Consider the following 16,628-nt stretch of genomic DNA (forward strand, 5'->3'; position numbering starts at 1 on the left):
TCACGGTAAGATTAAGATAAATACATTAGTATTTTAGGTGGAATACATCCATTTTTCATGTTTAAAATTATGAAGAGGCAAGATGGGGCCCTTAAATAGAAAACTTTATATGTGCATCATTTATGTAAAAGACGTACATATAAGAGTTTAATATTGCTATTTTGAAATAGAAGAGGCCCCCGAGAAGATTGAGATTTTACAACTTAATTACAACTATTATTTTTAAAATATTTATACGTGAACTTTATTTTGAAAATTAAGTATATATATATTTTATAAAATCGCACTATAAATGAACTTATTATTATATATAATTAGACTCATATATAAAACTCCAGAACCGAGGGCAGAGAAGAAGAATAAGAATATAAAACTCTACTTTTATTAAGATAATTTAGCACGAAACTTCTGGTATGTCCAGAAACCAAAGAATAAACTCAAAAAGAAGACACCACAGCAACCTTCCCTTGTTCCGAATTTAAAACACAAATATAGAACTTAAATTTGATACCAAGTTTGCTTTACTAATTTAAATATTTCCCATTATTGATTCGACACGTGTGGGTCCAGCAACATGAAGTTAAAAAGGAGTTTGGAGTAGAATACAAAACCAAAATCGATATCCTGTGGGCTATGGGCTTGGCGCTTAGTGGACCCACTTGGTAAAGTGGCGCGCAAACCGATTTAATTTGAGTCTCATTACGTCATCTAAAACGTCTTTTTTAATCTCATCCACCGTCAGAAATTTACTATTCCTGGTAATATCAACAATTCCAGCACCTGGATTTATGTACATTTATTAAAAGGATGACTGGGCCCCGTTGGCCACCTCAGCCGTAACTGTTAGTAGGAACTAATATTTGACTTGGGTTCCGTAAAGTGTGGGCCCGGCTCCTAAGTCGGAGTACGTGTCGAGCGATTAGGAGCAGAGCACGAGAGTTTTGCTGTACTACCTACATCCTTCCCGTATATCGTTACGTTGTACCGTCGATAAGCTTTAAGCCGAGCGGTTCTGTACAATTAGGAGAATACCTGATGAAAATTACACCGGTTGGACGGTCGAAATTTAATGATTAGTTGTTGGGTAAAAGAGAGGGCAAGGTATTCGAGGGATATGTTAACGTTGAGAGGTGACAGCTACCCACCTAAAAGCCCAACGTCTAACCGCCGACCCGGTCCGATTTCGACGCGCGTCGCTACCATCGCACGCACGAGAAGACGATGCAAAAGGCTCGCCGGCCGCCGGCTTATTCTTTCGCTTCTCCTCTCCATCGCCGCCTATAAATACCTCCTCTTTCTCTCCTCTCTAGTACTCTTCCTGATTTCAAATCGAGACCGTAACTGACTTCTCTCTCTCTCTCCCCCTCTCCATCGCCATTGTTTCCTCCGCCCTTCTTTCCTTTCAGAACCCTAAGCCAACCCCATATTCTTGATCTCCGATACAAATCTCTCGCCCCGATCGTCTCTTGATCTGTTTCTTTTGCTTTCTTACTCAATTCATCTACCTCCGGCTTCTTGATCGCCGGATTCAGTGCCTCCATCAACTCACTTAGGTTTCTTATCTGTTTCTCTTCTCTCAATCTTGCCCGATTCATCTACCTCACCTCCTCCTGCGAATCCTAAGACGAGGGCTTCTCCTCAAGATCCGTCATCAAGAAACTTTTCGATCTTTTTGATTTCTCTTTCTCCTCTTCAAGATTCGTATTCGTCCGCGGAGAGAGAGAGAGAGAGAGAGAGAGAGAGAGAGAGAGAGAGAGATGGCCGTGGTGGCGATGGCAGTGGAGGAAGGTTCGCCGGCGAAGCGATTCTGGATCAGGTCTCAGAAGGAGGCGGTGTTCGCTGCTTACACACCGTTCTTCGTGTGCTTGGCCGCGGGAGGACTGGAGCTGGAGACCTTCCGAAACTTTATCTCTCAGGACGTCTACTTCCTCAAAGCATTCGCTAAAGCGTAAGCCTTTAGTCCTATTTCTTGATCTGTTTCTTTGATCAGCGAGTCCTTCTTGGTTGCTAGTTTTTAGGATCCGGTGTCTCTGATCGATTCTTGATGTCGGATCTTGAGTTAGGGGTTACTGTATTGTAGTACGAAGGAGAGAGATTCTTGTCCGTGGGCTTTTGCTCTAGTGGAATCCTAATTTTTCTATTTTTGGTCCTTTTTCTTCTAGAGTTTCTTGCTGGTTAGCCATCGATGGTTAAGGATTTGGATTCTTTTATCGTTTTCCTTTCTTGTCATCGGATCTTGAGGCAAGTTACAGCTTTCTTTCTTTGCCTTTTCTTGATTATTTTTCATACGAGTTTATAAATGGTCGATGACGCCTTTTGGGGGGTTTTCTTGATCTGTTTCTTTCATCCGCTAGTCCTTGATGCTTTGGTTGCTAGGTTTTTGGATCCGGTACCTCCGATTGATTTCTTGATCTCGGATCTTGGGTTATGATTACTATATTGTAGTACAAAGGAGAAATTATTGTGCGTGGGCTTTTGCTCAATTGGAGGAATCCTAATTCTTCTATTTTTGGTCCTTTTTCTCTAGCATTTATTGCTGGCTAGTTGTCGATGGTTTAGGATTTGATTTTTTTTTTTTTTAAATCTTTGTTCTTTCTCGAGCTCGGCTGTTAAAGCAGGTTAGAGCCTTTTTCTTTGTGTTTTTTGATTATTTTGCGTATGAGTTTATAAAAGTGGTTGATGACGCCTTCTATTTTGGGGTCTCTTGTTTATTTCAGATATGAGATTGCTGAAGAATGTGCTGATGATGATGATGCTAAGGCTCCAATACGTGAGCTGAGTCAAGCTATACTGGAGGATCTTAAAATGCACGATTCAGTTATCCAAGTAAGATCCTCACATCATAGAAGCATTTTATTCTTTAATTCTAAATTTTCTTAGGAGTTGATCTGCACAAAGTTATCAGGATGATTTATGCTGCTAAATACTTGAAAAGGAATTAAATGTTTGAATTGGATTCTGCCCTGTGGATAAATATCTTTACATCTATTTGATATCTGAAACGTGAGCCGGTGGTAGGGATTTTTTCTATTTTCTTCACAATTAAAATTAAATTGTATTTAGTTCTGTTTTTGACATTATAGTTGTTAAGTTATCAGGATGACTTAAGCTGCTTGAGTTGCCTATTAGTCATTTGTTGTAGAACTGAAGGTGCCCTTCTTCAGAAAAGAAAGGTACCCATCTTCAGAAGAACAACATCTTTATCCTCCAAGCAGGATCATTACTTTGTGCTATAGTCCTATGTCGTTTAAAATCAGTAGGGTAAATTACCCTTTTGCACATACAATTTATGCTTTTATATTCATAGAGCAGCTCTTAGTTTGGATATTATGTAGAGGTTACAATTTTTGCCTACACCTCTTATATTCTTATAGGTCTACCTTTTCCCTAGTACATCTTTAAGGATGTCATTTTCTTCGAGGCTTTAGAAGAAGATTCAATATGATGCCTTCATAGTAAAACTACCATTTGATTCTCACTTTCATATTCTCCTTTCCTTTTCCCTAGTTACTCTGTAATTGTCTACCTATCCATGAACTCATCCAAATCATTTTGTGTATCACTTCCAACACATAAATATGAAGTTTGACTGCCAAATCTGATATGTTCACTGGGAAGTTATCATGGCATTTTTGTTCTGAGCCATGTGAAACAAACAGGATATACCTCCAGTCTTCCTTCTCTTGTCCAATTATCTATCAAACAGTAGCAGTTCTAAGTAGTACGTATGAAAAGTGTCAGCAGTATTTGTAGCATTTCACCAGAAATATGACATCCTACAACGTTGAGTTAATCTTGAGAGCTTAAACATTTGCCCCTCCAAAATATGTCTACAGAAATCAGGATATATTGCTTCCACCATTTGGGAGTAGAAAAAAACAAGTAGTAAGTCGGGGCGCACTCAAATTTGAATCGAGTTTTGTGATTCTTCCCAACGATGATAACTGATTTTCCATCCTTATAGTCCTTTCTTTATAAGCTCCAAGTGAACTCATATCTAAGAGCTTATATCCCAATATAATCAAGAACCCTCTCTCTTGAGCTTTTGTTCATCATTCTATTAGGTCCATCTGCTACAGAACAAATAGAAGTTGAGATAAAAGGGTCTCCTTGAGTCCTTGCTTTGAGTCCTTTTCTGCATTCGGACTCCTTACCTCTTTGTCCATTTACTCACAACTGCATATATATATATTCTTACCCATTGTCACCAAACCCTTATATTTCAACATGTCGATGTCTTTTAATTTAGATTGTAATAGACTTCTTCAGATCAATCTTTGAAAGAAGTCCTGCTTCTTTGCTCCTCTCACAATTATCAATAATCTAAGATCAATCTATCTTTGAGCACTTCTGGATGAGGCCATCAAGAATCCAGCTACGTTTTTCAGTCTAGTAGCTAGAACCTTGGTAAATATCTCAAAACAAGCAATCAATGACCTTATCGGCTCCATGCTTCTTCTGAATCAGAATCAACATATTAACTTGAAATTGCTAGGGGGATATAGGCTTTGGGAGTGAAAGATAGAAACCTGGAAGTCGCAGAGAATGTGAACATGGGATTTGTGGCTACGGAAAATGTGGTATCGTCGATTTCAGCATGGAAGGGAAATAGGAATGTGTTCAATCAGAAAGATGTTCCTCCACATGGATTTGTGAGAAGTTTCAGTTCTTTCATGGGATAAGGATGACTTTCTCAGTTGAAACTTGATAATGAGTCAATCTCATGGAAGCCTTGAAAGGATTGATGAGTGTACAAAGAGGAAGTTAATCTTAAACTTGCAAGACCTTTCATTTCCTGTTGATCTTGAAAGTTGTCCTGCTGTTCTGAATGTAGCAATTGAGGAGATTTGAGTTATAAAGTTGATTGTTTGAAGAGAAGGGGAAAGATTTACTTGAGGAGAAGGAAATTCAGAAGATTCGCAACAATTGAGTTTGGAAAAAAGGAAGAAAATACTGAAAGAGATAGTATGAGTCAAGTGAAGTAGTGTTTAATAATATTTGATATGCCAATGAGGATGCTAAGAAGTAAGACCTGGACAAAGTCACTGTTGTGGATGTAATAAACGAAGTCACCGTTATGGATAGAAGGTGATGAAACAAAAGATGGAAGAGGCTCCTTGAAAGAGGAGACTGTATTTCGTTGAAAAATTAGAGGACTGGATGAACTTGATTATATTTGAAAGTACTGATGATTTGAGTTTTAAGGTTGATTGTTTGAAGGAAAGGGGATGGATTCCTTGAAGAGGAGATTCAGAAGATTCCCAGTAGTTGAGTTTGAAAAATGAAATGATTTGCTGAAAGAGATGAAGATATGAGGCAAGTGAAGAAGCATTTAATAATATTTGATACATCACTGAGGATGTAAGAAGTAAGTCTGTGACGAAGTCACTGCTATGAATGTAATAAGAAAGTCACTGTTATGGATAGAAGGTGATGAAGCATAAGATGGAAGAGGCTCATTGAAAGAGGAGACCTTTGTATTTCATTGAAAAATTATGGGACTTAATGGACTTGATTATGTTTGGAAATACTGATAGATTTGAGTTTTAAAGTTGATAGTTCGAAGGGAAGGGGATGGATTTCTTGAAGAGAAGGAGATTCAGAAAATTCACAACAATTGGGTTTGAAAATGGAAATTATTTGCCGAAAGAGATGATAAAGAGAGAAATTCTGAGGAGGAACTCAACAAGAAAGGAGGAAGGTATGAGGAAAGTGAAGAAGCTCTTAATAATATTTGATACGTCAATGAGGATGCTAAGAAATAAGTCCAGGACAAAATGGAAGCGGCTCATTTAAAGAGGAGACATTTGTAATTCATTGCAAAATTAGGGGACTTAATGATGGATATGAGAAGTCGATTGTTTGAAGGGAAGGGATGGGTTTCTTGAGGAGGAGATTCAGAAGATTTGCAACAATTGAATTTGGAAAAGGAAAGGATCTGCTGAAAGAGATAGTGTGAGGCAAGTGAAGTAGTGTTTAATAATATTTGATACCTCAGCGAGGATGCTAAGAAGTAAGTCCAAGACAAAGTCACTGTTATGGATGTAATTAAAAAAGTCATTTATATGGATAGAAGGTGATGAAGAAAAAGAAAGGAATAGGCTCATTAAAAGAGGAGACCTTTGTATTTCGTTGAAAAATTAAAGGGCTAAATGAACTTGATTATGTTTGCAAATATTGATGGATTTAAGTTTTAAAGCTGATCGTTGAAGGGAAAGGGATAGATTTCTTGAGGAGAAGGAGATTCAGATGCAACAATTGAGTTTGGAAAAGTGAAGTAGTGTTTAATAATATTTGATACGTCAATGAGCATGCTAAGAAGTAAGTCCAGGACAAAGTCACTTATGGATGTAATAAGAAAAGTCATTGTTATGGATAGAAGCCTAGAAGGTGATGAAGCAGAAGAAAGGAATAGGCTCATTGAAAGAGGAGACCTTTGTATTTCATTGAAAAATTAGGGGACTTAAATGAACTTGATTGTGTTTGCAAATACTGATGGATTTGAGTTTTAAAGTTGATTGTTTGAAGGGAAGGGGATGGATTTCTTGAGGACATTTAGAAGATTCACAACCATTTGTTTTGAAAAAGGAAATGATCTATTGAAAGAGATGGTAAAGAGATAGATCCTGAGGAGGAAGTCAACAAGAAAGGAGGGAAGGTATGAGGCAACTGAAGAAGCATTTAATAATATTTGATACATCAATAAGGATGCTAAGAAGTAAGTCTGTGACGAAGTCACTGTTATGGGTAGAAGGTGATGAAGCATAAGATGGAAGAGGCTTATTGAAAGAGGAGACCTTTGTATTTCATTGAAAAAGGAAATACTAATGGATTTGAGTTTTAAAGTTGATTGTTTGAAGGGAAGGGGGGTGGATTTCTTGAAGAGGAGATTCAGAAGATTCACTAAAATTGGGTTTGAAAAACGAAATGATTTGCCGAAAGAGATGATAAAGAGAGAAATTCTGAAGAGGAGCTCAATAAGAAAGGAAGAAGGTATGAGGCTAGTGTAGAAGCATTTAATAATATTTGACAGGTATTGTAGGATGCTAAGAAGAAAGTCCAGGGTGAAATCACTGTTATGGATGAGGGAAAGAAGGTGATGGGCAGATGGAAGAGGCTCCAGAGGAAAAATCTAAAATTTTGTAATTGAAGTTGAAAGGAGACCTTTTTATTTCATTGAAAATTTAGGGACTTAATGAGCTGATTATGTTTGGAATTACTAAAGAATAATGAGGAACAACTGATTATGTTACAGTGGAGAAAGACTGCCATGGGGAGAAAATCAATGTGGAAAAAATTCTTGGCTGAAGATTGTAGATGGTCAGGAGAACATTGCGGACGAACCTTTTATTTTGATATTGAAACTGGAAATTTACAAATGAACAAAACTGGAATGGTCAAGTAATTCAAAGGAAAGGAGAAGGAACCAGAAGAAGTGTCAGGAATTTGGTAAAGAAGTGTCAGGAATTATTGTTTCAGGTAACTGAAATATTTACATCACCTTTAACCCAAGCTTGCCTCTGCACTTCCACAGAAACCTTTCACAAACACCCTGTCTGGTGCTTTCGTATCTTCTTTTACTTTTAGTTGAACATCGCACCAGAGCCATTCTAGGATTTTTTTTTTTCCCCAACTGTCCCAATCTCTATTGGTACTTTGATTTGATTCCAAGCCAGGTCCCTATGGACCCAAGTTTAAGATTTAAAATCTTCTATCTTTTGTTCACTGCCTTCAGTCTCACATCTTATCTCAAACACCATACTTTCCACCATCATTACTATTTTTAATCGATATACTGACAATATCTTTGACCATCACCCTCAATCTAGACGTATGCAAGTTCTCCTTTCTCATGGTTCTTTCATCTACTATCACCAAAGTACCAAATGTTTCCACAATCTTCATAAATGTGTGTGGTTCCAGCAATGAAGGGGTATATTTAGGGGTGAAAACGGGTCGGATTAACTCCGACCCGACCCGCTATCCGACCCGACTCGGATCGGATTCGGATAAAAAATTTCTATCCGATTCAGATTTGGATTCGGATACGGATAGAATTTTTGAAAAAAATTCGGATACGGATTCGGATACGGGTCAGATATATTTTTCGGATTCGGATACGGATATCGGATATCCGTTTATCCGCATATTTTTTTAAATGATTTACAGTTTTTAGTTTGCTTATTTAAATAGTAAGTATTAATATTATTACTAATAATATGTTATATATTATTTATAGAGATTAATTTCTCTAATTTTATATATTTGACATACAAAAAAATTATTTGTTATAAAACTCTTAATAATTTTGTGTTAATTATATTTAAATAAAATATTCTAATTATTTTAAATTTAATCAATATTCGTTTAAGATCCGATCCTTTATCCGAAAATTATCCGTATCCGTTTAGTTGGGATATGGTTTTAAATTTTACTATCCGTCTAATATCCGAATCCGTATCCGAACTAAAAATACGGATCCGAATATGGGTTGAGCACTATCTGATCCGTATCCGATCCGTTTTCACCCCTAGGTATATTTGATAATCGAATCCGTACAAGTTCTTTTCTACATATCATCTTCCAATCCTTCCTCCAGTGAGTAGACACCACCACTGCTACTCCAAGATCCACCTTGACACCAAGCAAAACTGATCACATATTCATGATCGGTGACTACCCTAGCCTTCCAAACATAATCCCAAGACCACAAAGTATCCATCACTAACTCTAGATTTTGAGCGGTACGGAATGGTTGTTGTCATGCATCTCTTCAACTTGAACTCATTTTGCCACATTTCTTTAGACACTCGAAAGAGCATCCAAGATGAACCAACCAAAGAAATGTTCTTCTCCTCCATCTTCCCCAGTTTGCTCCCTGTAGCATGATGACCAAATTGCTGATATTTCTAGCAGATTACACTGTTATGACACGTACTCGCCCAGTGACTATGCTCACCACACTGGAAGCAACCCACCATCTACATTTCTCCTCTATAAATGAAACCCTAGGGTTTTCTTGATTTGCAATTTTTGAGGAATGACCAAGTAGTATGTCTCGTTTTAAAGGTTTGTTATTCACCTTCTTTTGATTGCCAAGACTACTCCCTTCCTTGAGATGCGATTCACCAAGATATCTCACCCCCTCGACAACTCTGCCAAACGTAAGATTAATAGACACGTCTTACATGGCAACTCCACTCAATCTCTCTCCAAACTCACTAGATCTAGATCGACGACAAGTCCAAATATTGTATCTGGTCACAATCTCGGCCAATCCATGGGCTTTCCTGTGGGCTTTTTCTTTTTCCCCATACGCCATCAAAGCAGGCAAAGCCCATTTCAGCTCTCACATTGCCAATATATTTCTATAAAATCCTCCATTTTATTGTTTTAAATTCTTAAGCAAGTTTGTAATTCTCAATCTTGATAGATACCTTACATGACAATGACAATGATAATGATAATGATGAAGATTATGTGTGTTACAAAGATCGAATGATGACAATGATAAAGATGGTGGTGACAACTCAAAAATTACCCCTTTTAAACATAATGCTACGCATCCTTTGACATGGATTTGGTATCAACCTAGCTTGGCAAAATGGAGAGGGGGCATATAGATGATGCCATATAAAGACATGATTAAACAAGGAATTTTCTCATAATGAGTGATTCTTTAGATCTACTTAGAGAGGTCTACATATAGTTATAGAGTTTATATTGTTTCAACCTGACAAGCACAATGAAATTGTCAATCAACTTATGACATAGCCATCCATCATTAACATTACTCATGTCATGATGTTAATGACAATCTCTAGCCATATTTGCATAATCACCTTGGAATTTTTATGGCCTTGTGGTGATGGATATTTTATTTTCTTCTATATTTCTAAATTAGTTTTTTTTGTGCAATTTTCTACTAGTTGTAATATTTATTTAGAATTTTTCTTGCAGTTTATATATGTTAAAAAAGACAAAAAAAAAATGAAACCTTAGCTGAAAGCCTGAAACAATTGGAACTGATTGAAATCTAAAATGTTTTGTTTTTTATGATGATTGAAATCAAAATGTTGTATCATTTTTTTGTTAGCAAATTCATGTATTATCATACTGACAATAAGGCTCTTCCAGGACATGAATATCTTGTTGTTAGGGAACTCTTAGTTGCTTCGTTTCTAATATGTGCTTTTGTTGTAGGTTTCGTTGGTTGTGGTTTCTTTTGGGGCATTCGTTAATTTTGGCAAGGAATACTCATCAACTTTTGTTATTTTATCAATTGTTGGTATAATTTGGATACGGCTTCTACGAGTCATCATTGTTTTTTGAAACAAAGTTGATTAGGTACCTAATTTCCTGAAACAATAATTTTGTCACCAAATCTTTGAAATGGTTACAATTTAGTCATGTATTATATTACTACAATACAACCACAACATCCCAGCTTCGTACAAGCACTATTGCATAATTGTTTCTAACACACAAAAGAGCTCCCCCAAAAATTTCACCGAAGAAATATCCTTCTTCGGTTGTCCCTTCACCACTCTATCTCAATTCTCTTCTTCTCACAAATATGTTCTTTAGAACTTCCTGAAAGAGTAATCCTTATCCTATTCTTCTATGTACTATTTCACCTTTCCAAATTTTCTGAACTACGACAAACTTTAGATCCTCCGATCATTTTGGAGTGTCTCCATCCTCCGATCTTCACACATAAATGCTTCACTAAAATTTCTATTTTTCCTTTAAGTCCAATTTGTCTCCCTCAACTTCCGAGATTTTTCTCTTGTAGTATTTCGTCAATCCTCAGGTTTCTTACTTTCCACTTCTTCCCTGATTGAAGAAATCCTCAAAATGATCACAGTGTATCATTTTCTTCCTGTAGATGCTGTTACAATATGATAAAAGTTTTTTCATTGTAGAGGTTATTTTGGGGCTATGATTCCTTCCTGTTGGCCCCTTAATTTTTCCGATTCCATCATTGATCTGCTTCAAATATTTCCATTGTCGTCATTGATTTGGTCCACATTTCATTCTTCTTCTCCATACCCATTCTACCTTTGACCTCTATGTATCATATAGACCATCCATTCACTAAGTAGTTACCTTCAAACCTCTTGGATTTTCTACTCACTCATAACACGGTATTTAGAGTCTTATTATTTTCAGATTTATCTGTTTAGTTCTTCATCTATTCCTTCCAAAGATCCAAAAGTTTCGATGATAACTTCTTATCGTCAGGCCTCTTGCTGACTAATTCTAATTCATATCAACTTTGAATGTGATCCTCGGCGGAAATCAATCTTCTCTTCCCTTCCTTCCTTTGTTGCTTCAATTCTATGAGGGTCAAGTTTCTACTTCCTGTAGTCCAAATGCTAATAACATCTTCCTGTATGACCTTGCGGTATCCTAACCCTCTCTTGATTTATCTTCCTCCGAAATCTCCACCAAAAGCTGGTTTGTTGTGGTGGAGCAGTAATTGGCACAGTAACCAAAATTGATAGATAAAGTAATTGGCACAGTTTATCAATACATGATAGCTAGATATAGCAGTAGGCTGCTGACAGATGAGTAAATCATGAAGTCACTGACGTCCTGTTAGATAGTGAGAGAGGAAGGTGTAATCTAGGGGAAACTAAAGTTTACTGTTGTATTTCTGCTTATGGCCCTGCTGCCTGAAAGTTCTCAGTTAATGCACACTTAGTACAGCTGGATAATTTTATAACAATGCTTTTCTGCTCGTACTGCTTGCACCTCGACAGTCATTCCTATAAATGTAGAATTCAATGTGAGAATATACTTTTTTCAAACTATTGTTGGAATTGGGAATATAGCTTTTCAAAGAGTTTTCTGAACAAACCAGTATGCAGGAATGGGGACTTGATCCCACCAAGGAGATCATTTCTAACCCCGCAACAACAAGGTATACAGATTTTCTTATGGAGACAGCTTCAGGGAAGGTTGATGGAGGGAAAGGTCCTGTAAAAATTGTTACTCCTTTTGAAAAGACAAAAATTGCGGCATATACAGTAGGTGCTATGACCCCCTGCATGAGGCTTGATGCTTACTTGGGCAAAGAGCTTCAATTGTACATAAAACAAGATGAAAATGGTCATCCCTATAAGAGGTGGATTGAAAATTGCTCATGTAAATGCTCTGAGGTATGCTGTCTAGGTTTTATATTTTGAACTTTATCAAGATTAAAACACTTGAACTACATTGCTTTTTCATTCACTTCGGTTACAGGACGCTGCTGCACAAATAGAAGAGCTGCTTGATAAACTAAGTGTTTCATTAACTGGCGAGGAGCTTGAAGTTATAGGAAAGCTATACTACCAAGCGATGGAATTACAAATTGAGTTTTTTTCTGCTCAATTAGTAGGCCAACCTGCTGTAGTTCCCTTGACAAAATTCCATGATTCAAAGCACCAACTTGTTGTTTTCTCTGATTTTGACTTAACATGTACTGTAGTCGACTCTTCTGCCATTCTAGCAGAGATTGCAATATTAATTGCATCGAAGGGAGATCACAGTGGGGCTGATAGATTTATTACTCAGATGTCATCCTCAGAAATGAGAAATTCATGGAATATTCTCTCTAGACAGTATACAGAGGAATATGAGCAATGCATAGAAAGTTTACTATCATCAGAAGAAGGTAAATGCATTCATATGTGGGTAAAGAACACAAAGATTAACTAAATGGTCTGTCAACAACCTTACCTTTTCACATTTGTATTTATTCTCCAATTTTCCTATTTTCAGTGAAGGCATTTGATTATGTCCACCTACAAGAAAATCTGCATCTGCTCTCTGATTTTGAGAAACGTGCAAATTCTTGGGTTGTTGATTCTGGATTGCTAAAGGGAATGAATTTGGATGATGTAAGAAAAGCTGGGGAACATCTGATTCTTCAAGATGGCTGTGCAAAATTTTTCCAGAAGCTTGTAAAGTTAAAGGAATTTCTAAATGTAAACCTCCATGTTCTTTCATATTGTTGGTGTGCAGACCTCATAAGGTCGGTCTTTTCATCAGGTACTTCTCTTCCTTCATTCTTATGCTTTCACTGATATAGAGTTTCATGGGGTTAATATCATTCTTTGGGTAATCATGTCCTTTTATCTCTGAAATTGTGGATGCGCAATTTTCTCGAAATACATTAGCTTCCAGATGAGATCAAGAAAAAATTATTATGTGATCTAGAACTGGTATATCAATATTATAATTTCTAATATCCAAACTTCTGAAATTAAGGCTGTTGCTTGAATTTTGTTTTTCATGATATCAGCTTCCAGTATCCATTTACCCTCACAGCATTAGATATCTATTAGTTTTCAGTAATGTTTTTTAATAATTCAGATTGTTACACTGCCTCTAGATCGTTATGGTGATGTTATATACTTGTTAACATACATGCAGTTGGTTGTCTAAATGATTTGAGCATACACTCAAATGAGTTTGCCTATGAGGGATCTATTTCAACTGGAGAAATTGTCAGAAAAATGGAGTCTCCCCTGGACAAGGTTGAAACATTTAAATCTATCATAAACAAGCTAGGTAACAATGAGAGATATCTGTCCGTGTACATAGGAGACTCAGTTGGAGATTTGCTTTGCTTACTGGAAGCAGACATAGGTATCGTGGTTGGATCAAGCACAAGCTTGAGGAGGGTGGGAAAACACTTCGGTGTTTCTTTTGTTCCATTGTTCCCCGGTTTGGTAAATAAGCAAAGGCAACTAGATAGGCAGGAATCATTTGCCTGGAAGGGGTTGTCTGGTGTTCTCTATACAGTATCTAGCTGGTCAGAGATACAAGCTTTTATTCTGGGGGCATGATTTTTGCTGATTGTGCTCCTAATTTTCTTTTCCATCTTCCTTGTAAACCAAAAGTTCAGCAATTTTTCTATGCAAGATAAATGTCAAAAAAGTGGCCCCTTTTACAAGAGCCACAGAGTTGCCTCAAATGAAGAAACATATTGTGCCATGCCTTGGATTGACGATAATGAGGTAGTTCACTTTTAACCCAGACCTTACTCTATCTTGACATAATCAGTTGTTGAAAAGATTCTCCCCCTTGCTTTTCAGGTGTTTGCGGGTTGGTAGGTTTGGGACTTCTTGTCAATAGCGGTATAGGATTGTACTTGTCTATAGCTTGAGGTAAAAGAAAGATATCGTTTTAAGTAATGGTATATTAATAATTCGTCTGTAATTTGAGCCAAGTTTTAGCTCAATGATTCAAAAGATGTGTCAAACATTGTAATTTAGAACTTGGCGGTGCTCAATTGTGTTCTTGAGCTATACATTTTTTCAAGTGCCCATTGTATAATTGAAACTTGAAACATACTTTTCTAAGTGCCCATTGTGTTCTAACTGGCTTTGTGTATGATGATTGTATGAACACTTGTAGACGGGAATCACCTTCATTGTTTTCTTTCATCTTGTGACTTATGTATAATCAGGTAAGGTTGGATTGGTATGTTGTATGTCCATCCTTGTGATGTTTTCTTGTATCTAAGTTTTTGAATTGTCAATAGGTTATTTGGGTTTTTTGTTTCACTTAAAGTAGGGTTGGCAATAGGTCATTGCAATCTTTCTTCTTTCCCTTTAGTTTTGATTCTTTTGAATTGAGTGCTAGCTCTTGCATTTTTAAATCCTACTTGCCGCATTTCAATTGGTTTTAGATACTGTATCCGCTTTCCCATAAGATCCGATAAATTCCATTTCGACTTACTGCTGACAACTTAGTGCACATCATTTCTCCTAGCGATCTTTTGAGACCTGATTCATGAGGAAAATCCACGAGTAGCATCTTATATCCATAGATAGTTGAATCCTAAGCTTACCTTAAGCCAGCATACCATCGAGTACTAAACAGATAAAGAAACTGACGAGCTTTGAAGTGGCTCAGGTTCGTGCATCCATGGTCAGAATGGTGCTCAAGTTCATGGGGTTCATATAGTCTTTGGATCCAGTTATGATCTGGTTCACAATGATCCGGTTAGCTCTCTCGGAGGGATGGAATGCATCCCAGAACGCATAGATGTCCCTGTTGGGGCACAAATTTGAAAGCATAGTGCAGAGCCCGATCCCGTTGTAAGGCCCTTGCCCACAGCATGCAACCTTTGATGTCACAAAACCTAACCATAGATCGATGACCAATTGGATACTTTATTCCTTAGTTTATCTACCTTGATTAGTAGTACTAATATTTAACACTCTAATAAAAGGCTTAAGCTTGTTAACAAATGTGATGTTATCTAGCTTAACTCTTACCATATTCTTCCGGATTGGATATGAAGTTCATGTGCATATCAAAAGCATTCCCAGCAATGAAGACATCAAACCCATAGTGTTTGTTGAGCTCACCCAGCATATGTAACAGCTCGGGATTGAACTGTTTTGCGACTCGTTGCAGCTCCGGATCACAGATTCCGTTCCTGCTTCTCCTGAATGCTAGTTCCCCGGGGATGCAACCAAGCGGGCCCCTCCCGGTGACGAGCACCCAGTTCATAAAGCCTCTACAGTGTTACCCAGCAGATTGTAAAAGATCATAATATAATGCTCATATAATTGGAAGGTAAAAGAATATGTAACATGTACAAACATCCATCAGTGCACTTTTAAGTTAAAAGGCAAAAGGCAGAAGAAGATAGATAGCTAGATATGAAACATACCGCAAGAATCTTCTCATACTCCGATATCAGATACCGGATGTAGTCTGGCAAGGAGAACTCTCGAGATCTAGCAGAATAAGGCAGCAAGTAGTAATTGTTAATGAAGTCATTCCCCCCAAGAGTGATCAGGACGAGTGCATTGTTCACAAGGCGCTTCGCCTGTTTGTTGCCAACGAGGGAGCTCAGCCTTTGCTGGTACTGCTCAAAGTAATGCAATTGCTTCGTGATCCTTATCAAGTTAGCCTGCAAGTCTGATTCAAGTTAATTTACTAGTTGTATCATAGCTCATGCTACTAAAACAAAAAAAAACAAAAAAAAGGATTTGCTCCTACGAATTCTACTCCGGTATCATTGAGAATTCCAATCCCTGCCGACGCGAAATTTGCTCCGACAAGTAGCTTTTCTCCGTCAAGGTCGGGGCTCAGGTATGGCATTGTAGGTTCAGCTCCAAGGTGTTCGCCTGAGCCACATCCATAGGAGGTGCATGCATAAATTAAATGATTATTTTGAATGGATGTCAAAAAGGTGCGGGCCGCGTCGGAAATTGGAAGAAGTGTTTGCAGAAAGAACGCGATCACATAAGAGGAGATTATAGTTGCAGAATGGAAGTGGAAGGGATCTGAATGCCGCTTTAATATGATGCTAGATCCAATTCAACTGTCCTTGCATAATAGCATTCTGACTCACCTCACTTTTCCGGCTACTAAATTCCTCCTGTCCTTTTTGACAGCAAACTGAAAGAAAGTACAAACAAGCTGATTAAGTGACTTAATTCTTTTTTAATAATCTTCAGAACTTCATAGCTATAATACTAAATCTTCCTACCTACTTTAATTTTTTTTCCCCAGCTATTGAAGTCCTGTAGTATAGTAGTACATCATCAGCCCTACTTCTTGAAACTCTGGTGGTTGCTCGTCTTGTCAAATTAAAAACTTACAACTACCAAAGGCAT

General features: G+C 37.4%; 1 protein-coding gene and 1 pseudogene across 3 annotated transcripts; one reads left to right on the forward strand and one right to left on the reverse strand.

The window, feature by feature from the left end:
• The first annotated feature begins 1,151 nt into the window (after window positions 1-1,151).
• Window positions 1,152-14,372, forward strand: LOC140800855 (bifunctional TH2 protein, mitochondrial-like). 3 transcript variants are annotated; one of them, XM_073155748.1, is made up of 7 exons: window positions 1,152-1,948; window positions 2,718-2,826; window positions 11,874-12,164; window positions 12,250-12,661; window positions 12,769-13,038; window positions 13,423-14,009; window positions 14,088-14,372. In XM_073155748.1, exons 1-6 carry the CDS (start codon window positions 1,758-1,760, stop codon window positions 13,836-13,838), a joined length of 1,689 nt encoding a protein of 562 aa, XP_073011849.1. In that variant the 5' UTR covers window positions 1,152-1,757; the 3' UTR covers window positions 13,839-14,009; window positions 14,088-14,372. The 3 variants fall into 3 exon arrangements, with proteins under 3 accessions (XP_073011849.1, XP_073011850.1, XP_073011851.1); XM_073155749.1 differs by having other exon boundaries at window positions 1,928-1,948; window positions 11,867-12,164; XM_073155750.1 differs by lacking the exons at window positions 1,152-1,948; window positions 2,718-2,826 and adding an exon at window positions 8,319-10,347 and having other exon boundaries at window positions 11,867-12,164.
• A 64-nt stretch (window positions 14,373-14,436) lies between these two features.
• LOC140800857 (GDSL esterase/lipase At5g33370-like) lies at window positions 14,437-16,242 on the reverse strand (annotated as a pseudogene).
• Window positions 16,243-16,628: the final 386 nt, after the last annotated feature.

The sequence above is a fragment of the Typha latifolia genome, chromosome 14 (assembly GCF_019914945.1).
Source record: "Typha latifolia isolate L0001 chromosome 14, TyphaL0001v2, whole genome shotgun sequence".
Classification (NCBI taxonomy): domain Eukaryota; kingdom Viridiplantae; phylum Streptophyta; class Magnoliopsida; order Poales; family Typhaceae; genus Typha; species Typha latifolia.

Coding starts and splice junctions, on each gene's coding strand:
- LOC140800855 (XM_073155748.1), top strand. CDS start 1,758: ATGGCCGTGGTGGCGATGGCAGTGGAGGAAGGTTCGCCGGCGAAGCGA. Junction 12,165..12,249: donor GCTCATGTAAATGCTCTGAG/GTATGCTGTCTA, acceptor CTTCGGTTACAG/GACGCTGCTGCACAAATAGA. Junction 12,662..12,768: donor TTTACTATCATCAGAAGAAG/GTAAATGCATTC, acceptor TCCTATTTTCAG/TGAAGGCATTTGATTATGTC.